This window comes from Varanus komodoensis, unplaced genomic scaffold (genome assembly GCF_004798865.1).
Source record: "Varanus komodoensis strain SLA01 unplaced genomic scaffold, ASM479886v1 scaffold7_3, whole genome shotgun sequence".
Taxonomy (NCBI): Eukaryota; Metazoa; Chordata; class Lepidosauria; order Squamata; family Varanidae; genus Varanus; species Varanus komodoensis.
In genome coordinates, this window is record NW_025336480.1 from 15,477,704 (window position 1) to 15,502,610 (window position 24,907).

General features: G+C 41.4%; 1 protein-coding gene across 2 annotated transcripts in view; it reads right to left on the reverse strand.

Moving 5' to 3' along the window:
* Positions 1 to 24,907, reverse strand: part of ADAMTS2 (ADAM metallopeptidase with thrombospondin type 1 motif 2) — a 281,226-nt gene that overhangs the window by 67,214 nt on the left and 189,105 nt on the right. For both annotated transcript variants that reach the window (XM_044454174.1, XM_044454173.1), the window contains exons 4-5: positions 16,417 to 16,616; positions 4,644 to 4,727 (exon numbers count right to left, since the gene is read on the reverse strand). In XM_044454174.1, the coding sequence (XP_044310109.1) occupies positions 4,644 to 4,727; positions 16,417 to 16,616 (284 nt within the window). The remainder of the gene's footprint in view (positions 1 to 4,643; positions 4,728 to 16,416; positions 16,617 to 24,907) is intronic.

Below are 24,907 nucleotides of genomic sequence, written 5' to 3' on the forward strand. Positions count from 1 at the left end.
GGGTCTTGCAAAACACATCCATTAGATGGTGCTCCAGCTGTAATGTCTAACAATTCTTTCCCTTGAGAATACATAGGAATGTGTTGGGACTTAACTGCTTATTTGGCCAAATTTAAAAATTGTTTAATAAAACTGACAGTCAAATTTAAGAGTAGCATAGCACCTAAGTTTGAAGTGCTGTAAGATGTATGTATTTACCATAAAAATGACTATGAACATTAATTCTTTTTAAAATATTTTCCTCCAGATTGTTTATTTGATTAGATTATTTCCCTTTGTCATGTGAACTATGCAAGTTGATATGAAAAGAAAAGAAAAACAAGCATTAGGTACCCATGGTAACAGAACCATCACCAACACCAACAGCAAACAACTGACAAACTGAAGTTTTGTGTTTAAAGGATTATGAGTGATATTTCATAACACTGTTTTATTAGATTTTCCTTCTAGTGCTACTATATATATCAGAAATGCTAGATCCAAAATAAAATAATAGCCGACACAGCATTTGACAACTAATGCAATTGAAGAAGCAAGGTTGGTGGATAGAGACATAGCAGGCTGTAAGTCTAATGAAAAATGAAAGTGATCCATCATTCAAAACGGGATGAAGGGAAAGGCAGACGTGTGCACACACTAGCTATAACAAAGACAAGTACCGCTCCATTCTGCAGTATGCACTGAATTCTAGTTTTGCTTCAAAATGCAATCCAAGGGGTTGCATTTAATCAAGAAAATGATGATGTGCCTTGAACTTGGCTCTGGAGAGATGACATCTCTCCTCCCATGTGCTAGTGGGAATCAAGACCAGCTGCAGCATTTTTCGTTAACAGATGGAAATCCCACCTTTCCATTCTGCTTGGAAGTAGCTCTAGAGATGGCCAAGAAGAATGTAGCTGGATTAAATGATGGCAGGGCCAGCCCTACCATTAGGCAAAGTAAGGTGGCTGAGTCAGGCCACAGATCTGGCTTTTCATGAAAGGGCAAAACATTGTTGGTTATCTGATCTGTTGTCATTGTGTTTCAACTGCTGGGGATGGAGAAAGGACTCTGACTTGCCTGCCAAAATAATTTGGCTGACCTTGCATACTACATACCCTGAATTGAGTGGATGGATGGTGCCATTTGCTGCTGCATCCCAGGCAGCAAAATGTCTTGGATCAGCCCAGAGAGAAGGTGTTATATGGTGCGCATATCAAGGAATAGGCAAATTCATCTTGAAAGCTGCTTCAGGAACAAGCGAAGGTAGAGGATGCAAAGTGAAGGCACAAAACTAGAGAGAGGTGAGCAGTGGAGCCAAGATCAGGTGTGGCCCGTTTGGAGTTAATCTTTGTTGCTGACCTCACCAGTGCCCACTATACCAAAATATCTTCTCCCAAAGCATTGCCAAACAGTGCAAGGAGAGACTCGGGTGACATTGGAACATAGCAAAAAAGTGCTTTCCAGAACAGTTGGCTTGGCTCTTTTGTTCCTATCCAAAATCCACCATAGCGCATTTTGTTGGAAGCACGGGGCTGGCGGGGTGGGAGAAGAGAGAACAAATGATTCAAATTTGTATTAAAAATAACTTTATGAAAACTTACAGCTGTCTTCCATGGCACTGCATAGCAGTCTTAAGGGAAGAATTATCTCTGCGCATTTAGTTTGTCTCTGTTCTGGGTAATATACTGCTATGTATGTTGTGAAATTCTGAAATTCTTTCAAAAAGCTCACAGACTACAGTCAAAAATGTGTATGGGATTAATGAAAATATACTCAAAGCTTTTGCCATTATCTGTGACCCTGAGGGCACCAATAAAGTTGTCACTTTAATCTGAAGTTTATGTGGCTATTCCAGGAATTAAATAGTAGTGCAGGACTGGCCAAATTCTGTTATCCTAAGAAGTTATTCTGATCTTCTGACATTGGTCCAAGGATCAAACAAATGTCTTCTGCTACTTCACAGTTAGGGAAAACTCTAACAAAACGCCTGCATCACCTCACAATGATGGATTTTAGATATGGAACCCATGCATGTTAATGAACTGATTTTAAAAGAGGAGGCCCCCCTTGCACTATATCTGTGGCACTGCAATAGTGAATTGCATGCCTGGAGTTGCAGTTAGCATCCTGCAACTCTTCCTGAGAGAAAGAGAAAGTGGAAAATGAATTCAGGGTTTTTATTTTTTTTTTAAATTTGGACTAATTGCTGTGTGCAGATGGCATCTTGAAATTTTCAACCCTATTTGTGGAAAGATATATTGAGAGGGCAATTTCACTAAATTTTTCCAAGAGAAGAAAGAATTATCCAATAGTTCTTTGAATTTTTCAGCACAATTCTCTAATTTACAATCTGTACATAATGTGTGTTTGGAGGAAAGGGCTCACAAACCCAGGCACATTTATGATAGTGGCATTAAACATGCATTAATTAGAGCAAAACAGCATATATTCTATGAAATTTCATATGAAGAAGCATAAAATGTATACAGTTTTTCAAACAAAACTTTTTAAAGTTCAGGATGAACCAAGCTGAAGATTAAAAATTCTCAAAGCTGTAGCAGAACTGAATTTAAGATTAATAGAATTAGGAAAGGAGATAAACCAAAACTGTTAAAAATTTCTCTTCCTACTTGAAAAACTTCCTTCACTTTAGTTTCAGCTTCTTACATACTTTCAAAATGACAATAATTTCAGGGGTCATCTTTTGATACAGTGGTTTGGTTACTTTCTTAATTACTGAAATATCAAGGAACTACATTTTTAAAAAATAATGGCTTGAATTTATTCAAGGGGACTATCCATGTTATCCTTAACAGTACATGACTATGGATATATGAAGCACGAGAACTCACATTTGTTGAGTTTCCCCAGATTAGGCATTGAAGCTTGTTCCAACTCATGATATCTGGTTGTGGGCTTTGCTTATTTTGAATGGCAATTCCTGCTTATTTTAAGGCAAACTTCCCCAAACTAGCATACCTATTGTGTACATTTATGATACCTGCTCATCTTTCTCCTATTAATTAAAGCATATTCATGCACATTTTTCACAAGTGTAAATTTTTGTGTGCATTTCTTAAACACTGCTTTTGTTTAATTGCATCACAAGCTTGTAAATGTATAGATTATAGAAAGTCATATTATGTTCTGGTTCATGCTCAGTTCTGGAAGGTGCAAACTGGGTAAATTCTTGCCAAAATTAAATGAAACAAATTTCTCATCCATCTCTGTGCATGACAAATGGCATAATCTTCATAAACAACTCAAAATGACAAAAGGCCATTCACTTGGGAAGAAAAATAGCTGTTCCTAATACATTTTTGTCAACTCCTTGGATATAACTTCTGTGATTGTTCTATCATCAGCAGCATCATCAATCTATCAGTGATATAAATCTTATTTTCCTTCCCTTTCCCCATCAAGCTGGTCAAGTTTAGGAAGGTTCAGTGTAAGAAACAGATGCTATAGTTTTGCTGGTATAGATAATTATCCCAAACTCATCTTTTAGTAATTGGGCAGGAAAGACCTGTATCCCTTAAGCCTTTCAATTCAATTGCTTATAAAAATGATCCTTGTTCAGCTAGTAACTTGAAATTGGCATCCATAAACAACATGGTGAGGTCCTCTCTCTCTCTCTCTCTCTCTCTCTCTCTCTCTCTCTCTCTGTGTGTGTGTGTGTGTGTGGTGTGTGTGTGTGTGTGTGACATATTTCAAACTGATCTAATACTGTTGCCACAGGTACAGCAAGTTAAAAAGTGCTGGAAATTGATACAGTGGCCCTTCTTACTCTTATTTTTAATCAGGTATATCATATGCTCCTTTCTAAATTTCATGAAAACCAAGTACTGTATGTATTTTATTTTGGCTTGTTGAAAAAGGCAGTCCTTCAGTTTGATTTGGTCAAGGTCTGACTGGGTCCCCTGCACTTGCCATTTACGTGATGAAAAAGTGATATGACAAAAGAAATGGATCGAGACCACAGCATGGGACAAAGGGTTACTTCCCCCTACCCTTCGCCTTCCACACCCTGTTAATCTGCATTTAATCTATATTAATATATAGTTTGGGAAATTACCACAACTTGGACAGAAAAATCTTGCACCGTTCATGCACCATTTCCCAATGTGGCATGGTAGTTGCGGTGTTGGACTGGAAATTTGGAAGATTAGGGTTCTGGTCCTCACTTGACCATGAAGCTCATTGGGTCACTTTGGGCCAGTCACGCAACCCTTAGCCTAACCATCCTCACAGTGATGCTCTTGTGGGGATAAAATAAGGAGTGATGGAGAAAAATGTAAGCTATCTGGACCTTCTCACGTGAAGACAAAGGTGGGACATAAATGCATTGTAATAATAATAATAATAATAATAATAATAATAATAATAATAATTTCCCCTCCCACTGCAGCAATTTAAGCTACAGTCCACAATATTCAATAGCCCCTTCCCCCACTGGAAGGTTTTTTTTAGGATACAGGGAAGATGACGAAGAGAAAGTATTATTGCTTAAGCTTCCTTCTACCTGCACAATGTTGAAAATCACCTAATTGATATAAATTTTGCCTGAAAACAAGCAAAACAAAGTAGTGTGGGTTACAATATGTGTCGGTGTTCATAAAGGAGAATTCTAAAGGGCCTTTGAACTTAAATCTTATACTTACTTTCCCATAGCTCAGCATAATGATTCTCACCAAGACGACATTAATATGAGCACCTAAGGACTCATCATGATAGATTTCATTAACCTGCAAGAGAAGAGAAAAACATTTAGAAAGATCCCACAAGGATAACATGATAAAAGCCAAATACTCAAAAGATGATCAACAACCACTTCCCTTAAACAATGGCATATTCATGTAACAACAGCACTATCGTGCTATGTCAGATTAAAAGCTAGCAGGGCAAGTACCAACCATGCTGTATTAAAACACTGCTCCGCATTACTGGTATCTAACGCAAAAACTGAAGCTTAATGGAAAGGCAAACAAGAAAAGGCTCCTCTGGCAAATAAGCTCTTGTGCCAATCTGATGTTCACAGTGGAAGGGAGAGCTAACACTTTTCGGACTGCTGATAAATGTGATTGCTGCTTTGCAAAGAGGGCTCCTCTTCATAGAACAGAAGCTTTTGGACTTTTCCAGTTGTTCCTCTTCTAGCTATGGTCATGCATGTGCGAGCTTGTCATCATGCTCATAAGTTCCCCAAATGGACTGGGGCATATAACTTTTATATAAGCTGTTTGTGGAGGGGGTAGGGGTGTCACAGATGCAACTTTGATGCGACAGCCTGATCAGTGGTCAGGCTGTCAGGAAAAGCTGCACAGCAACAACATAGCACTATGTACAGACATGTGTCTGCACACACACACACGGGGGGGGGGGGGGGTCAAGTGGTTAGGCAACGGAATGCTGGAATGAGCACAACCAGAGTTCAAGCATAAATCAAGGAATCAGCCACAACCGATTGTGCACTGGAAAACTGAGACACAAGCCAGAACATGAAAAGCAACTCAGTGGTGCCAAGTAAGGAAGCAGATGCCATAGTAGATGGTAGCTTACATGCGATTATAAAATTTCAACAAAGGGGAGGGCAGGACAGGACATAGTACATTGTTTTTAATGTATTCCTGTCAATGCATTTGTATGAAATGTGCAAGTGAAGACAGGTTTTAAGAATTATATATAAGCTTCAATATAATATATATAAGCTTCAGCAACAGATCTTAGGTGACACCTATACACCATCTGTTCAACTGCTGCAACTACTGTTAAATTCTTCAATTCGTTGCTTTATAGAAAGTGAGCATGTGTTCTCCCAGTGTCAAAATATCAGTTTTTCAGCAATCAAAAAGTCAAGGAGAATTTATCTGTGCCGACCACGTATTATCTTCCAGAAAGCTGACAGATCATTTAAAACAGCATATACTACAATAAGTATTAAGAAATGTTCTGATTCAACCTTTAGCCATATACTGACCTCCTTCCAAAAAGAGACAACTACTGGGTATTCCCAAAACATAAGCTTAAAGGAAGCGTTAGCTATGTTACATCCCCAAGAATTAGCCAGTCCACCTAGATGGTAACCAGCTGTTCATGCAAAAGGCTTAGAGTTGGCTCAGAAATAAAAAAGTCTTTCTTAAACAGGGATGGCCAAATTTCAGTTTCACATTTTTTCCTATCTTAAATTTGATTCATCCCAGACATTGAGGATACATTTTTTTCAAATATATTTGTGTGTACCCTTCACTTGACACTCACTTCTGTCTATAATTTTGCGCAACACACACACTTTAAGCATTACCTTCACTTTCATGCAGTTTCGTATGCACTTTCTCCTAACCTGTGTTTTTTTATGCATTTTTTGATCGGAGAATTTCCCAGAAAAATTTGGGGAAGATATCTGATATTTGGCTAATGTAATTATTTAACAGTGTGAAAGTTGTTAAGATTGCTTTGAAATGTAAAGCAAACAAATTTCACCCTCACACCATACCTACCTTCAACCAACAGAGAGAGAGAGAGAGAGAAAGCGCGCATAGATGTAGTCCTTGGACAGTATCTGGTCTTTATTCTCATATTTAGGCTACAGTGTGACCCTGCCCCCCCCCGCACCCCAAAAAGGTAAATCATGCTCCTCTGTGCAAGAACAAACAAATTTAATCCCTGCTAGCAAAAGAGTTGCTATTTTATACCTTTATACCATGCTTTTTCCAATGTGCATGTTCCCCATTGGGTTTTCCCAATGTGTTCCCACTGCTCTGCCCCACACTTGCTGCAAACACCAGGGTTGCACAGACCAGAAGGGGCCATGCCATACGTCGGTGGCAGAACACATGCAGTGTGTGCGGATGATCCCAGGTTCAGTCCCTGGCAGTGTCTCCAGTTAAGAAGGTCAGGGAGCAGCTGGTGATGGCAGGGCCTCCTGCCTAAGATGGGCCAGTCAGAGCAGAGAGCACTTACTAAGCACCACATTCATTGTTAGCTCTACCAGTTGGAAGGCAGAGGGTGGGAAGGAAAGGGGCCAGGAATGACATCTGTATATTGCACGTCAGACACTTCATACACAGGTTCACTAACAAAATACAGGCTAGATTACCTTGGATTGTATGACTGTCCAGTCAATGCTGCAATATTCAAGTTCTTTGCTTATGAAAAGGTATTTAAAGAAATCCACAAACAGATGTGCTGGCAAACTTGTTAGTTTAGCATTTTAGGGTTCTTGACTCTCTTTGAGAATAACACTAGTTTTAGGAAGGTCACAGAATTTCTTCTGGCTTTATGTCCAATTTAGATTTTGCTGATTTCCTCCACTAAGCTATTTGGCCTTCTCAACTCCTGCCTACAAGTTACAGCACAAAATTATTCAAAAAGCCCACACAACATGCATAGATACCTTTTTCCAGCAGCCTTACATTAATGCTGCCATCAACAGGGTATCATCTGCCTACAGCACAACATAATCATCTGTGTCAGAACACTGGCTGCATTCTCAATAGAGTAGGACAAAATGAAGAAAATACACAGTGCAGAGAGGGCCAGAGAAAGCCAGCATGCGGTAGAGCATCTTTCCATCCAAGGGCCATCTAGATGTTTGGGACTACAACTCCCAGCCATGACAGGGGCTGATGGAACTGAAGTCCCAAGCATCTGCAGTGCAACTGGCTGGAAAACACCTTCCACCCTATCTGATTTATTGAGGCATGTGCTTTCGTGGGCAACAGCCTACTCTGTCAGTTGATCATGGTCTGCTTATAGACGCCCAAGCCAGAACAAATACCAGCTAGCCCTGCATGGCCACCTCCTCCTCTCTGTCTTGCAGCATCACTGGCATAAATCATGCCCCCTGCACGAACCACAACAGCAGACAGCGAGGGACAGGGACAGGCAGCCTTTTGGGCCTCCAAGTGCATGTGACACTTTGGGGACCTGGAGACACATGGGGGAGGTGAGGGCACATGATAAGTTGGGGAGGCACATGCAACAGTTCTGAGGGGAAGGGCACATGTGACAATTTGGGGGACTCAACTGACAATCTGGCGGGTGAAGCCACGTGTGACCATTCTTTTTTCAGGATCGTGAATACATTTTATATTTCAGCCCTACAGGTACATTTTCCTGTCCCCTAACCCAAATTCTCACGTTGTTTGCTCCCTGCTAAGGATTCCCACTCTTCTCCACCCACTCCTTCACCTGCCCCAGCACCACTTCACCCGCCATCCATCTGCTGGTGCTCCACTGTGCCAGCTGCCATCACCTCTTCATCTGCTGCAAACCCACCCACTGGTTGTGAGGTGCTTTGCCTGCTGCCACGGGAGCCGCCTTGGCCTTGAGAAAGGAAGAAGTTGGCTAACTGGGCAATCCCCTGCTTCCTGGCTGCAGAGGGAAAGGGAAGTGGCAGCGAGCAGATGGGTGGGCATGGAAGGGTCCCGGGGGAGGAGGGGAATTGGTGGCAGGGTCCAGGAGGTGCACTCAGGGTCCAGGAGGCTCCCTGGATTAAATGGTGCACAAGAGTGGTTTATGTGATTTCCCCACACACACTTAAAGCATGGAGGAAATATAAGGACAGCACAGTATGTACATGATGGTGGGTGTATGTAGGGTGCCCAGTTTACCCTGGAGACTACTCTGGGCAGAAGGCACAAACAGATTCCCCACCAAGCCTACTCCTGGCAGAATATAAGAAAATAGGCTTCTTAATCTCTAAGATACCTTAGCAGAGAAAAAGATCCAAGAGACTAATTTTTCCTAAATATTATTGACAAAGGTTCCATGCCATCAGAATGCAAGCCTATGACTCTGCTATCAAAAACTGAAGTCTATCACTTTACAACCTTCTTTTCTACTGCTAAGCCTAAATTTACTTTATGAGTTTTCTTGAAACTGCCAGGGAAAAAAAGGTGACATTCATGCCCTTTGGTACCATCTGGGATCTACTGTTCTCTCTCACTCTTCCCAAACACTCCCCTTCTCTAACACTGAAAATCTGCTGCATTAATCATCCAAAAAATGTATCATTCTTGCATATAGTCCCTTGCACTGACATATCAGAAGCAAATTCTGAACCGGAAACTTTCTGGCAAGTTGCTTTATTTCATGAGAGATGTATCAGTTTATCACATGCATATCACAATCCAAATGTCCACAATGTCTGGATGGCCTTGACAGCACGATGCTGACATGTATGAGAACATGACCCTGCCCTTCCCCTGAGAGAGGGAGTGGCGTCTTTGACAGCACACCGAGCACTCCAAACACCTCCAGAGCACTACACCACCCACTTTGCAGCTCCAGACCCAGGGGAAGGGAAGCCCATCACACCTGTTAGAGGCAGAGCAGGGAAGGATGCTCATTGCTGGAGGTTTCCATCCCAGTCATCTAATAGTCTCAAGAAAAGGTACCACAATGAGTGATGAAGGTAGGAAAGCCTTAATTCTTAGAGACAAGGAACAAGGGTAATCAAACCTACCCTAAATGTGTCCCCTCTGTTCTCCCTGAAATAGTTACTGCTATTCACTAGTGTGGAAAAAATTAAACACTAAGTGTTGTACTAAGACAAAATTCTGCCCTTCACCACAATATTGGGTGACCCTCAGCTAATGCGCAAGAGGAGCAGAGAACACAGAAAGCTCTCCCATCGTACTCACACACACTTATAACCTGCTTGTCAAAAGGATGGGTACGTGACTAGTTCCAACATGATTAAGCTGAAGAGTCTAGAAAGAATCCAAAAGAGCCCTGTCAATAGCCAGGCAATACAGCATTTGCCCAGTGGAACAGTTTAGCAAGCACCGTACAGAGAGGCATAGACAAGCTAATGGAAGTGTGAAATTTGGCAATGAGAAAATGGTTCAAGGCAGAAAGTTAGATGGCAACTGGCCTGCTTAGCTGAAACCCTTGTGGATCAGTCAAGCTGAAGTTGGCTACATCCAACTGCATGAAAAATCTTCTGGCATTTCTTGTACTGCAAGTACCTTTGGGACTGTGAACTCATTTCAGACTTGATAAATTAAAATCAGAGCACCCAGTCAGGCAGGTCATGTTGACCACAGCAACCCCAAAATCTTCCTTCCATTCTCTGACTCTTTCGCTCTTTCAATCACACACACACACTATTTATTATGGTCATTAGTTAGTCAGACAATATAAAACAGATGCACTGAATAAGGAGAAAGCCATGCAGTAATATTGAGTTATTGCATTGTTTTGACTTGGCTAGAGAAGGAAGTTCACTGAAATCTTATGAATAAGGTCAAGTCAGATGGTGCTTCCTTTTCCTGGGACAACTGTTTGGACCAGGTGAAATAACACTGAGCAGCATCCAATGAGACCACTTTACTACCTTTGTTCTGTTCTGTTCTGTTGTGCTAATGTAAATGACCATTTGCATGCTGGGGCTTGCACACTTCCAAAAGTAAGCTTTAGTAAGTGGAAACACTTATTTCTGAATCAGGACAAGTCTTTGAGCAACCTTCTATGAACCATGCTGATCTGCCCAAGAAGAAACATTTTCATTTGTTTCAGATTGTTTCAGAAGAGGGAGAGCCCTGTCACACAGGTGGTCACTCCATTTGCTCAAAGGCACAAAAGGATGCTACAAATTGTCTGCAGAGGCTTAGCTGTAGAACTGAAGGACTGGCTCTTCCTGTGATGCTGGCAGTCCTGACTACCTTCCTCCCTCCCTCCACATGACTCTCCAAGTAGCTTTTGGAAGCTGGGATGATGGTGGCCACCTTAGAAGCAAATATTTCTATGGGGCCTAAGTGCCAGAAGCAGGTCTTTCCCTCCTTCTCTTTTCCCTCTCCAGTAGATCTTAGAACCAGTGCCCTTTTGTTAGAGCTTCACAGATTACAAAACAGTGTAAATCAAAATAGCATTTTCTCTGAGATGTGGGAGAAGCATCTGCCCAGGTAAAGTGAGGGATCCAAAGTGAATCTTCCTCTCCTTCATTCTCTTTCTAAAAAGATTCAGACTCCACCTTCAGGGTGCCTCCTGCTGCTTGAGGGCAGGATGGCATGAACACCAGACACTTCTTAATTGGCCTGCTCTTCCCCTAAGTTCTGAAATGTTTCTGTACTTTTCCAAACTAGTTTACTCAAAATCAGATGAATCTATCTGAGCAGACTATAATGTCCTAGGGCTGGGAACCCTCTCTGCACTGCATTGCTGATGGAATGTGCCCAACTCTTCCATGGTCCTTCTCAGAAGAGTTGAAAATGTACAGAAATGAAATTTATTCTGAAAAATGAAAACCCTGTGGTGTGAGGCTGCAGCAGCCAAAAATATCCATTAGTCCTGCACTTAAAAGAACCCCTGCTGTGTCATTCTGGTAGCTTAAAATTAGCAATAGCCATTGACATCAATAGGAAAGGATTGTGTAGCCCTAATTCTCTCTTTTCCTCTCTTTTAAATAGTTCAACTGCCTAGCAGCTTGAGTTTCCGGTGAAGCTGGAATCTCCTGAAGACCTATTCAGGATTAAAGCATTTTTTAGACATCAAAGATGAGGGGTGATACTTTGAATAGCTGGGGGAAATTACCATTCTGGGTGCTAAGCATTATCAGAATTCCTTTTTGAAGTAAAAACAGATATAAGGAAACCAATATTTGCACTGTCTAAAACGTCTATATCTAATTTCTTCTACATCTAGACCCATTTCAGTCTGGTCTCTGGCTTGGCCTGGCCTCAGCATGGAAACAGCCCTGGTTGCCCCTAATTGGTCATTTTCTTTAGAAGATGAAATTCTGATCCTCTTCAACTGTTGAGCAGCTGTTGCCTGCAGTATCATCAGGGAACAGCTCAGTAGGCTCATATTAGGGATATCAGAGAAATCTGGTTATGGACTCAAATGCATTTGGAAACAGTAGTCCATAATCTGAAAACTTCCCGATTGCTCTGCCAAAATGCCATCGGTATGGAACTTCCTTTGGGAGCACCCTTAGATATGGTAATTGTTTGCCTGTCCTGAAGGTTCTTTTTGTCTTGCATTGTCTTAATCCATTCAATCCTGTTTTATCCTGTTGTGCCTATAGCCAACCTGCACCTGATTCCTCACCCTCCCCCAAACTGTGGATGTAAAAGTATCTTGTACGGATTCAATCTTTGTAGTCCGCCCCCCCCAGGGGTTACCTATATATTGCATGTATTTCCTATATGTTGGAATAAATTGTAATGTTCTTTTGATTGGACAATTTTAGGAGCAAGGGTGGAATATAAATCAAATAAATAATAATAAATAGTAAAGCATTTGATGCAATAAATATATTCACAAGAACTGGAACGAATAATATATTCAAGAAGTACAAATCCCATAATCTCCTTACAATTAAATCACTTAAAATAGATTTAACAAACAAGATAAAATAGTTTCTTTTTGAAACCTGTTTCTGTGCGCATACCACATTCATGTTAGGTTTTTGTGTTTTCTTTTAGCTTCAAAATGTAGAAAACCATCTGTTTCATCTATACATTTCATCTACCTAGGATTTTGTTTCATTTCATTTATCTGCATCTCAACTTCTTTGTTACCTTTGATGTTTTTCAAGGTATACTGAATGCGGAAGAAAAATGTCAGTGCAACTATTAATATACAGTAGTTTCAGTTTCCTAACAAAGTGAAATTCTTTTAATGATAGGTTCCAAATGCAGTCAAATACAGCAGTGAACTTTTCAGTGCCCAAACGTTATTTAACAAGGAACACTGCTAGTATATGACATTCTGACTCCCATATCCGTCAATCAACGGACTGGATACACTAGTACCCATGTTACCATGCTAATAATGAAGAAGGAATGTCTTTCATGTTCAGAGAGATTGATTTGCTTAAGGCTGCCTTACTACAGTCAGAGCAACAGGGAATTGACCACAGCAAGTGGAGTTTTGACAGATGAATCCAGGCAAAGCAATACATGCCCGTGAGTCAAGAAAAAAAAAGAAAGCTGGACTCAAAGGGGGGAATAGTTCCTAATTTCAGACTGAAAGCTGGGGTGTGAACAGCTGAAAAGGTTTATGAAGTACATGTAGAGGCGCAAGTAGAGATGCATACAAAGTTAAAGATGTTCTTTTTTCCCATGTCATCACTGAGTACATTCCAGCATTATTTCAGTGAAACTTTGTGTAATGGGACTTTCTCCCGCTTCACCTGGCCTGAGCCACCTACAAAAGTGCTGTAGAGGATTCCAAACCCTCCAGAGCAGAAGTATGCTCTGTGGGATTTTTGTGGGTATGCAGAGGGCTGCAGGAATGACTCTGAATCTCTGCCGCTCCCCACTTGAGTTCCACCAATGGAACCTGTTCTGACCATGCAAAATCTTCAGCACGTATCACCCTGTCCAAACTGCTGCTGAAGACAATCACTGATTTTTAATTCCAAACAACTGGCACGGTGGTTCATGTTATGAACAACAGCTGCAGAAGAGTCATGGGAAAGGTAAACAAGTTGATAGCAGACTGCTGAGAAATGGTTACAGCTCTCTACTTCAGGACAGATGTGCTAACCAGGCCCTGCCTTCAGGGCAGACAGACCCTTTGCTTGGGAAGTCTCTTGGGCAGTGAATTGCTATGACCCTAATTCCCCATACTTCTGCTCTTCTTCCTGGATCCTCATTTCCATCATTTCAAAATGGCTTACAGGGCTTTCTAAGGCATGGTCACTAACTCCAGCTGATGTAACCTGAGGCCTTGGCTGCCTCATTCACCTTATCTCCTCCCCGGATGAGTCAAAACCAAATCTGTTATTTGAAGAAACTGAGCCTAGAGGTCCCCAGTGCATGCACCACTGGTTTCAGGTCACTCTCCTCCAGGAAAGGATGGAGTTGGAGAATTAGCCAAAGCTGATCACAGACACTCTTGACCATGGCTTCTATCTGTGCTGACATCAGAAGTGTCAGGTCAAACAGAACCCCCAAACTGTAAACATGATCTTTCATGGGGAGAGCGATCCCATCTAGAACTGGTTGGCATACCTCTAATCTTGGATTTGGACCCTTAACAGCAAGCACCTCCATTTTGTTTTCCTCTCCAAACTATTCCCAGCCACAGGCTGTTATTCAGAGGGTGGCGCTGTCTCTAGAAGCAGCAGATGATGGTAAGGAGAAATAGATCTGACTGTCATTGGCATATTGATAACACCCAGCACCATTCTGGATGATCTCTTCCAGCCACTTCATGTGGATGTTAAGCAGCACTGCAGACAAAGTGGAACCCTGTGGGACTTCACAAGTCAGCTTCTTCTTGGACGAGTGACAGTTTCCAAGTATCACCATCTGGATCTGCTGAATAGGAATGGAACCACTACAAAGCAGTGCCTCCAACTGCCAACTCCTTCAGATGATCCAGAAGGATACTGTGGTCAATAGTATTGAAGGCTGCTAAGAGATCCAACAGAACCATCAGGGACACATGCTCCCTGTTAATTCTGAGTTGAAGATCATCCACTAGAGCATATCCTGCTCTGAAGTCAGTTTGAAATGGGTTCAGCTCCCATCTTCTGGAGGTGTCCTTTTAGAGCTGCTGGGCTTAATCCTCACAGTATTGTCCAGTATTTGCCCTCACCTCCTTCTGACTCCACTTTTGGTTCCACCCACTTGCATACAAACAGTTACACACAGTCACATGATGGCTTATTGTTTCAAACCCATATCCTAAGCTATCCTGGGTCTTTGTTAAAGTACTCCTATCAAGGACCTGTTTAGCAGTAGAAATGTTTGAAAATGTAGTCCTGCTAATAAAGAAAAATGCACAAAATTGCTAGTTTGAAGGAAATCTAGCACTTCTTTTATGGATTAGGGATGAGCAGAGCTCAGTCACTACTGCATGAATCCAATTTGATGGCCTGCTTCCTCCTTTCTTCCAGCTCGGATATAGCACTGTGAGATCAGATGCAGCCCCAGAAACAGTTACCTGTGCTGCAACTGTTTGCCACCATGCTCTGTCACTTACAGGTAAGTTGCTCTGGCCAACTCTATCCCCTCAAGAACTCTTAAAAGGCACCAATTCCTTATAGTTTAAACTGGAATAAATCCAATACCAGGCCTTTGAACTTAGTTGCAAATTCACTCCACTTCTCTGAAAACTGAAATGATCTCCCTGTGATTCAGATCACATGTACAATAATCTTCTGATCACCCACAGTACTGATCACTATGTGGAAAACATAATCTAGATAGCAACCGAGAATAATGGAAAGCACCAACAAATGCCATTTACCTTGACTGGCTTTCTCCTTGTGCTCTCATGCCATACTGACATTTACACAGAGCTCTAGTATTTGCAATCACCTCCCAATTATCTTTACTGGGCACACCCAAAGACATGCCCACTGAGCTTTCTGGGTTGAAATAAATGAGGGCATGGATGATCTAGAAGCAAGCATGGAAACCATAGATTTTGAACCTAGAATAGTGTGCTTAAAGATGTGCTTCAAAAGCTTCCTTTAGCTTTTCACAGCTAAATTAAAAGATGTAAACTGACGATCCATTCCTATTAATATTTCTCAGAAGTAAAGCCCACTGAATTCAGTACAGCTATTTTCCTAGTATATTTATTATATTTATACTCCACTGTTCATACTGCAAAGAACAAAAGCCACCTTATATTACTCTTGTTCTCTTCTCCATTTTAATCATTTTATTCTCACAACAACCCCATGAGGTGGGTTAGGCTAAGAGTCAGTGGTCAGCCTATGAAACTCGCCCAGAGAGTTTCATAGCCAAGTGGGGGACTTGAACCAAGATCTCCTGAGTCCCAGTCCTGCAGTCTAACCGCTATGGCATACTATGTATTTAAAATATGTATTCTGGATGATTTATTATACAAAACACTCATCATTCAAACTGAGTAGTCAAAAACAATACAATACAGCACAACACTGTTCCCATTTCTGGTGCTTTCAGTTGAAAAGGTTTGGTTGAAGTGAACTAATGTTCTTGTGTACTGTGGAGCTACCTGCAAAAGCAGCTGACCGTCACTCCCCAGAATGATCTCTAGTTAGTTTAATGTAGTGCAGTGATTAAGAGTGAGGGAGAGGGAGTGGGTTCTAGTCCGCACTTGGGCATGGAACTAACTAGGTAACTTTAGGCCAGTGACAAACTCGCAGATCATCCTACCTCATAGGGTTCTTGTTGTGAGAATAGGATTGAGAGAACTATGTAAGTCGCTTTGGGTTTCTTGGAAAGAAAAAAGGTAGGATACAAATATAATAAATAATTCCTAATGTCTGAATGTAGTTAAATTTTAACAGTGTAGGGATTTGATTATATTCAGCTGTACAGAAGTATCACTAACTAGTTAATTACACATATGTGGCTCAGTTGTTAAACCTAGCAGAATCCCTACTTTGAGCAGTTCTTTAGGCATATATTTTTAAAAGTTGGGGACAGAGGCCTGCGAGACCTGTGAAACAACCAATTATCTGATCTTAAACATTGGTAAATTACTCACAATATTCATCAGTGTCAGAAGATACTTCTGAACATGTTCTTTCCCATGGAATTGTACCACAGAGTCATCGACACCTAGAAGTACTTCAATGTTGTAATCTTCGTCAGCTGCATGCCTTGGATATCTCCTCCTCCTTTGTGTGGTACTGATCTTATCTTTCACCAGGTTCAACATGCTGTCTAGATTGCCTAGATCAGCTTCTGTAAGAAATTGAAAGAAAAATGTGCTTATCTCTTACATTTCATTTCTTATACATATCCTATCACACTCTAGTAGCTAAGCAAACCATAAGTTACCTGTATCAGTCAGGATGTGTGAAAATTACCCAGAATGAAAAAAAACATCTTTCATCCTTCATGATACCAGGGAGTGCATGGCAGAGTGTGTGCGCGCATGCTTGAGAGAAGATTCTAAAAATGTACATTCCATTTTTTAAAGAGCTTTTTCCTGATGTAAGGTATGACTCGTAAAACTGTAACCTACACACACAGTTCTGAAGAACTCAGCAGTAAAATGACAAAACATAATTCTACAAAACTGCTTAAGGAACTCCAGGAATGTTAAAGAATATGACCCATAAATCAAAACTCATAGGGAGCAAGCCTGCGGCCACTAGACCACTCTCTAGATGGCCACCAGGAAGTTTCCGAGTGCCAGCTCTGCCCTTGAAAACAGCTGGAGCTCTGACCTCCGTGAGTCCTCCCTCCATCCTTGCAGTGGATGAAGTTCTTCCACCACCACCTTGTAGGGCTATGAGCATCCCCAGTGGATTGCGCCCTCATTGCAGCCATGAGCCTGATTAGTATGTAACACTAACCATGTTTTATCCAAGCCATAGTTTATTGTCCTACCCAAGGTTTGCCTGGCACATGATTGAACAAACCATAGTTTGTCTTCTCATTCTCTCCTCCTTTACTCGCTCTCTCTCTGTATCGCAAATGCCTTTGATGTCAATAAAAAGTGCTTTGGGTGTGCCCAGGGGCTTAAGCTCAAGTCCTGAAGTAGAACTTTTCCATGTCATATGATTCTTTCGTATGAAAGTTCGGAAAAATGGATGGAAGCTTCCGAGACTGCGGGAAGAGGATTATGGAAACAGTGGACCAAGAAATTTTGCTGGTCCCTAACCATTCACTGGTTCATTCACTGAAGTATAACTACTGATGTCTTGATTTTTTAGATAGCATAAATCATACAGAACAGTGTTTGTAGGACTGTGCCAATCTATAGAAATATAGAGGCAAAGAAAAATTGTGATTTGGTTCAATCAATGGTCAGCAAGTGCCCCTGAGGTTGCCTTGGGACAACTCAACATCCTAGTGACCAACCCTGAGGACTCCCACCTCCCATGGTTTGCCAGTATGAAGCTGCGAGGATAAAATTGTATGGACAATGTCCAAAGATGCATCTTCCCTTTTTTGGTACAATTTAACAAAAACACACGCAACAAACACACAGGCATATAAAGGGTACAACTACATCACCTCCATGATCACCCCGCCCCCCAATCCTTAAAATGTAGATCAGCACCAATTTAAATCACAGAGACTGAGACAAACGACAGCCTTAACTTCTTTCTCAGCTATCTCTGATATAGATTTCCACCCGTTTTAGGAAAGATTTCCATGTGGTGGCAGCAGAGCAAAGTCTCTGAATGGAGGTTGCCACCAACAGCATTCAAGTGGCAGAACAGGGGCAGGAGATATTTCACTGAGAAGCAGCAGACACTAGGGGGTCCCAAACTTTAATGCTTTCCTACCCTCCCCCCTTACCTCAGCTGCTTTTCTCCTATACAGGCTCTGAGACCACAAATGCAATTATTTTAGGGGAAGAGGGTGAGAGGGGAAATCTACCTGGGGAAAGAGCAGTTGCCTAGTTTGAGTTTCAGAACTGAACTGAGCATACAGTCCTTCCACACAGAAAGTCACTCCTGATTACCACTTTCTTTATTTCAGCTGCAGAAGTCCATTTTTTGCTACTGTTATTATATAATTGGCAGTCAGAACTCCTGATCAAGCTCCTGAGAATAACCCAGAGACCTACCACTAGATATGCCTTAATATAGCCCAACTGAATGCTTTATTTCATACCAGTGATGAGCCCCCTAGTAACTAACTGCACATGTCCAATTCCATCCTCTCAACTGCACTGCTCTACTACATCTGCTCTGTCATTCTTCCTCCACCTTTTTAGTTTGCATTCCAACGCCCTCTACTTGTCTTTTATCTTGCCCTGTGCATTTTTCTCTAAGCCATATAAGCCTCTTCATAATTCATAAATCCTCTTTTCGCAGTACAGGTTGCATTTGGAACCTTATGCTGCATATCATGCATAAGGAAATTGGACAAATCCAGGAAGCTGATTTAAACTGCAAGTAAGGTACTGTGAGGTGAAGCCAGATCCAAGTCAGAACTCCACATTATGAGCCACATCCTGACAAAATGCTTTATTTTTCAGCCTGGTTTCAGAAATCATGTTGGTATAAGACTGTATGACATGTGCTTGGGTGTGGTTGAAGTCAAAGGGAATTCATGCATAAGTTCAAGCATTGTATTAAAGAGGGGCAGATGGACACACACCAAGGGCACATTGTTCATTTGTGGACACAGGTAAGGCCCAGGGGGAGATGTGGGTACAAAGAACAGAACAAACAACATTCTGAAGAGTGAGTTGGTCCATGCACCTTTCTAATAGAGTGTGTCTGTGCTTGTGCAGTTAAACTACAAGTTTAACTAAGAACAGAGATGGGTGAAAAATTCCTTCCTTCCAAACCTACTAAACCAATCAGCAAACTGGAACAGAATCCAGTGGACTGAATCTTGTGGACTGAATCTTGTACATTCCTGAGTTTAGAGTTCCAGTGCTCCACTCAAAAAATAAAAGAAATAACAAAATATAAAGGACACACACTGGGAAAAAGTGTCCACCAAAATCCATATGCCAATGGAAAGGGACATAAAAAAAGCAAACAACAGTGAAAATAATGCAGATTCCATGCATTGTTAAAGGGAAAATAGCTTGCAAAGTACATGCATGAGCAAACAAATAGAAGTGCACTCAAAATGCATACATTAGAGTGTGCTTGTATGAAAATAATAAAAATAATGTTCAATATTAATGTGGACTTGCACCAAACTGAACCTAAGTGCAGAAAAAGGAGAGACTGAATGGAATTGCAGTTGACAGATGTGCTTGCTCCTATTTGAGAGACAGAAAGATTTGTGCTTCCTTATGTGACATGCTTTCTCTCAAGAATTATTTGTCCCATAGTTCCCTGTTCTTAGCAAGAAGGTGATATAGCTGACAGGAGGTTCAAAGTATGAGATTGATCAGGGTCAGTAAAAAATGTGGCATCTGCTTGAATTTACACGCCCAAAATACATGTGAGGAAAGTCTGCTTCATAGGTATCTTCCAGATTTTCTGCAAAATCCCATTGGGAAATTTTATATCTGAAAAATATATGCAAACTTACTGTTCCAATGTCAATGTAATAAATACAAGTTAGAAAAAGCAACTGCAACTCAGTGTCAGTTTTGGTGTGCTTTAATTTTCTTCCTTTTTCTTTTTCATTTCTTGTAAGAAAATGCAAGACATCAGCATGCCTATAGCAATGCTGTCTCATGTGTTTCAATAAACTTTGGGATCCTTGACTGCTAACACTGACCTTCCCCTGATGCTACTAGGAAACTTAGATGGAGTTCTATGGCTCACAGACAAAGCATGAGTCAGATTTGTAGGCTCTCACTGTTGCTCCATGTGAGCAACATCTCAAGTGAGATTGAGCACCAGAACACATCCAGAATTCCCCTGCATTAGTATGGAAAGACCAATAATGATGGACAAAACAGCTTTCTCTACTATTTCTCCTCCTATTGCTGAGGAATTGCTGAAGATCATTTTTTAAAATCCATTGTTCTTCCAACTTGAAAAGAGGTTGAAAAGAGGTTGAAGTGAGGGAAGGAGTCTGACTTCTTCCTTTGCTCACCCTGCCAGCTTCATGGTGTTGCTACAAGGAATGCTTGTTGCCCTTCTTTTAGCATCTTTCTTCTATGAAAAATTTGAATTCAGTGAACTCAACCAGTGTCATCACCAGGATCACATGAAATGGTGTGTGGAGGTGTCATTTTTAAATATCTTTTCTCCTCAACCCTCTTCTATTTCAAGTGAAAAATGTACTATAATAAAATATACTATAAACATACTATATTCAATTAAAATAGGAGTTCATTTTTTATAAGAAACAAATGTATGGAACAAGGATTCCTTCTGCTAAATTAATATATTTCACCTGGAATCTCACTAGCCTTTGAAATAATGAGTTCTTGTGCACTGCAGTGAATTATTGTCCACGTTCAATTGAGAAAAGCTACATAATTATTTGGAAGCCACTTAAAATGGAAAGGATCCCTCCTCACACCATCAGATTCTACACAAATCCCTTTCCATACTTATTACCTGACCAGGATTAGGTTTAAACCTTTCATATAATCTTCATCAGGTGAACATGTCCAGGGCTATTTTCATTAACCTCTGCCAATGAGACACTTGAATGCTCAGTCCATTCTCCAACAAAACATTATTAAATTAGAGGGAATTAACACATCTAATGGTTGTGATAGGCGACCCTTTGGCATTGTGACTGACACCTCTAACAATCTAATTTGCAATTTGAGGAGGATAAAATGCCAAGGCTCAAAACAAGACTTGAATTACAACAGGCTAATGTGATATGTCAGCCCTTTTATCTATAAACCATTTATTTTTCAGAAAGGGGAAATTACATTTCATTACTGTAAAACAAATAAGTAATGCTTAGTGCAATCCTCTGTCCCCTTAAGCAGCACCTAGAAGTCCACAGGATGGGTTTTGTTTGTTTGTTTGTTTGCTTGTTTGTTTTTGAGTCTCAGATTCAATGTTGGAAACTGGAGTGCCCTCCAGCACCCCTGGAAACAACCCTTTTCTGAAGTTGCAGAAATGACCATGGAAAAGGGGTTTGGAGGACAGAGACAAGGGCCAGAAGAAGAGGAGATAAGTGGCACCAAAATGCAGTATATTTTGGCAGTGTTTCAGCTTCCTTCCTTTTCACTCTGAAGTTGGAATATGTGAAGAATCCGTTTGGGGTAGGAATTCACCAGCTTCATTGACTTGGATCCTGGACTCTGGTCCACTTTGTGGTAGCCCTGGGTCCAAGTTCCTGGCCAGCACAGCCAGTGTTTGTGCAGCATTCACCAAGAATCAAGTCCCATGTGCTGCGGAAGCAGCATCCCTCTTCCAAGCCACATGCAGCAGCCTTTGCTTGCACTGCTGCACATGATACAGAAGAGGGTAGTTCCTGAGGGTCTCACCTGGAATCGAGCCCCACATGACCCCTGCACATGCAGCATCCCTCTATGGTGCCACCAGCTGCCGTCTTCATTTATGATGCTGCACATGATGCAGAAGAAGGTAGCTGGTTGTTAAACCTTCATTCTGCCAACATTCATGGACTTTGTCCTGGCTTGGTTCACTTTCTAAGACCAGATTGAGCACTACAGAAAGTTCGTGAATGTTAGAAGGATGGAATCTATTGAGTTTCATCCCAACTCTGCTCTGAAGCAAGCCAGTTAGAGAGCTGAATTGGAACAGAAGATAGTATGCAGAGCAGGAGAAACACAGAGGCCTCCTTGTCTGTAATTCTTGAAGTTCAGAGGGTTTATTAGCCTCTCCAAAGGACTGTGGCATAATAAAACCTTAATAATCAAGTAAGGCCCTAACCCTATGCAAGCTTAGAAAAGGTCAACAACTCCCAGCCAGCTGGCTGTGGAATACTGAGAGCTCTGTGTGTGTCTGTGTGTGGGGGGGTATCTATTGAACCCTAATGAATGAATAGGATTGTACCCTAAATAACACAAATAGAACCTATCATATGGAAAACACAACAGTATTCTCATGCTACAATAGAGGGTACTAAGCATACTTTGGGGATAGAATGACCAACCGACTGACCCACTGACCAAACTGCAGGCATGCAGAGGACAACCGCTTCTGAATGCAGCCTTACTATAGCCCTACAGCTATTTATTTAGGTTGGTTAAACTTATCATTCTAGTTATCAACCTTTGTTAAACTTTGTTAATATTTGAGAGATTTCAAAAAAATAATTTGAACAACAAAAAGAAGAACAATTTGGTCAACTTTGAGAAGAGATAGTATTTCAACAGAGCTGTGCCTATAAAAAATGCAGGCACATCTTTTAGTATAAAATACAACACTATGACTTGGTTTGCAGGATACAACAGCCCTCCATGGTATTTTGATGTGTCACTGGAACCCAGCACAGTTATTTTTCATGAACAAACCACCCTAAGAACCCATTTTAAGATTGTTCTTGCCCATGATGAGTTACGGTGTTGTCCAAATTTGGCAGGACAACTTCTTTGTGGGTTGTCAGAAGCATCTGTTTCAGATATGAGAGGCAGGCTCCCTCAAAGGCCTCAGGTTGGTAGCCACCATGGTCTCCTCTATCTAAGGCAAAGCTATTGGCATTCACCGCAGCATTCCAGGGAAAACAAAATGACAGCTAGCCAAGAGGAGTACAACGTGGTCAAGAAGAGTCCTACAGTCACCACTACTTATGCAAAAAGAGGCAGGCAAGAGACAAAAGGGCTAATTAATGTTGTTCCATTTCACTTCTCAGCATTGTAAAATCAGCTGAAAGTCTGAGCTTAGCTCACCACATATTTGTAGCACCAAACACCATAAACTACAGAGAAAAGATGAATTTTTCTAAATACTCAGTGATATATAGTAGATACATGGCAGGGTCACAACCAGCGTGTGAGTCCCAGGTTTATACCCATTATATTCCCTGAGGTGTAAGATATAAAAAGATATTCACTCTGTGGAAGGCATCATTGCATTTAAACAAAGTACCTTTGTTTTGCAAGGAGATACGTTGGAGACTATTGAAGCCCCAATACTGCTGAAATATTTCATTAAAAGAAATAGGCATGAAAGGCGAATGGATATAAATATGAGTTCATTCTCCTTTGGTGTGAGGGTGTGACATTGATCTGGATCTCAGGACAACAGACGATCTCAGGGCAACAGGCTTTTATAATGCAACACACATTATGTGAGTGTGCCATAGAAAGAAGGGGGAAGCAATGTTTTGATACTTGAAGGATGTTGAAGAGATAGATATGAAAGAAAGAAAAATTGTTGGGAAGGCGGCCGTAGCTGCAGTATCCAGCACAATACCTGGACAAATAAAGCAAGGTTCAAGCCAGGCTTAGAGGTATCGTATGAAATGCAACATAAATTTTGGACCCTTTTCACCTTATGAAGAGCTGGCCTAATGAAAACATTGGCTTAATATGGATTTTTTAACATTTTCTTATAGCCAACCTGACTACTGTTGCACTTTTGAGGGAAGAATCTCTATCATTCTCAACTTAGCCCCAGCATCTGGCTAACTCAAGGCAAAAGCTGACTGATTTGGTTGCTATAAGCCTTCTCTGAGTTGGACAGTGATTACCTCAGCTTAGTACAGTGGTACCTCGGCTCACAAATACCTCAGTTCACGACCAAATCAGGTTGCGAACAGAAATTCATAAAAATTTGCTGCAGGTAGCAAACTCTACACTGGGTGACGATCATGAGCACGCCTGCCTTCCCTGCAGGGGCACAATCACGGTCGTGCTGGAGGAGGGGGGAGATGGCCGCGATTGCACCCATGTTCCCTGCCTGAGTGCGGCTGTGCCCGCCTCCTCCCCACACACACCTGCACCCGCCTCCCCCTGCAGCACGCTTGCAATCGCGCATGTCTCCCCCCAGCCCCCCTGCACAATCACTCGGGGGGAGGGGCAGAGATGGCCGCAATCTTTGTTGTTCTTTGTCACTTTGCTTCACATTTTTGTGAGTAAAAAAATATTTGCAGAACGGATTAACCTTATTTACATTTACCCTTACAACAACCAATTTGGGTTACGACCATAGTCCTGGAATGGATTAAGTTCGTGAGCCAAGGTACCCCTGTATGTATCTGCAGCAATGGCATGAAGGGTTGTCTCAGTTCTCTTTTCTGTGGCTAATACAGGGTGAGCCCTTGGAAGACTCCAAAAAACAAAAAGAAGTGCCTCCATAACAAAGAAGAACAAAGAGGACTTGGGGCATTAAAATTCTATATGAGAATTTTTATGTAGAATTAGAAATAATTGGAATAGAAATACAGCACACCTCACTGTAGTGGAGAAGACAGTGGCCAAGAGGCCTTCCTGTTTACTCTGCTGTTTAACTGCTAACTGTTGACGGGTAGCAGTTCTTAAGGTCTGTAATCTTTAAGCTGGATTAGACTGGTGATCACTGTAAATAGAGGCTATTCCTCTGACAGACTTTTAAATAAAGGACTACCATCTATTAAGAAGAAAACCTGGCTACCCTAGGTTAATGTCTGTAAAACAGGACACCTCTCCCCTCCTCCCTGCATATGCAACACAACTGGGAACGAGAAAG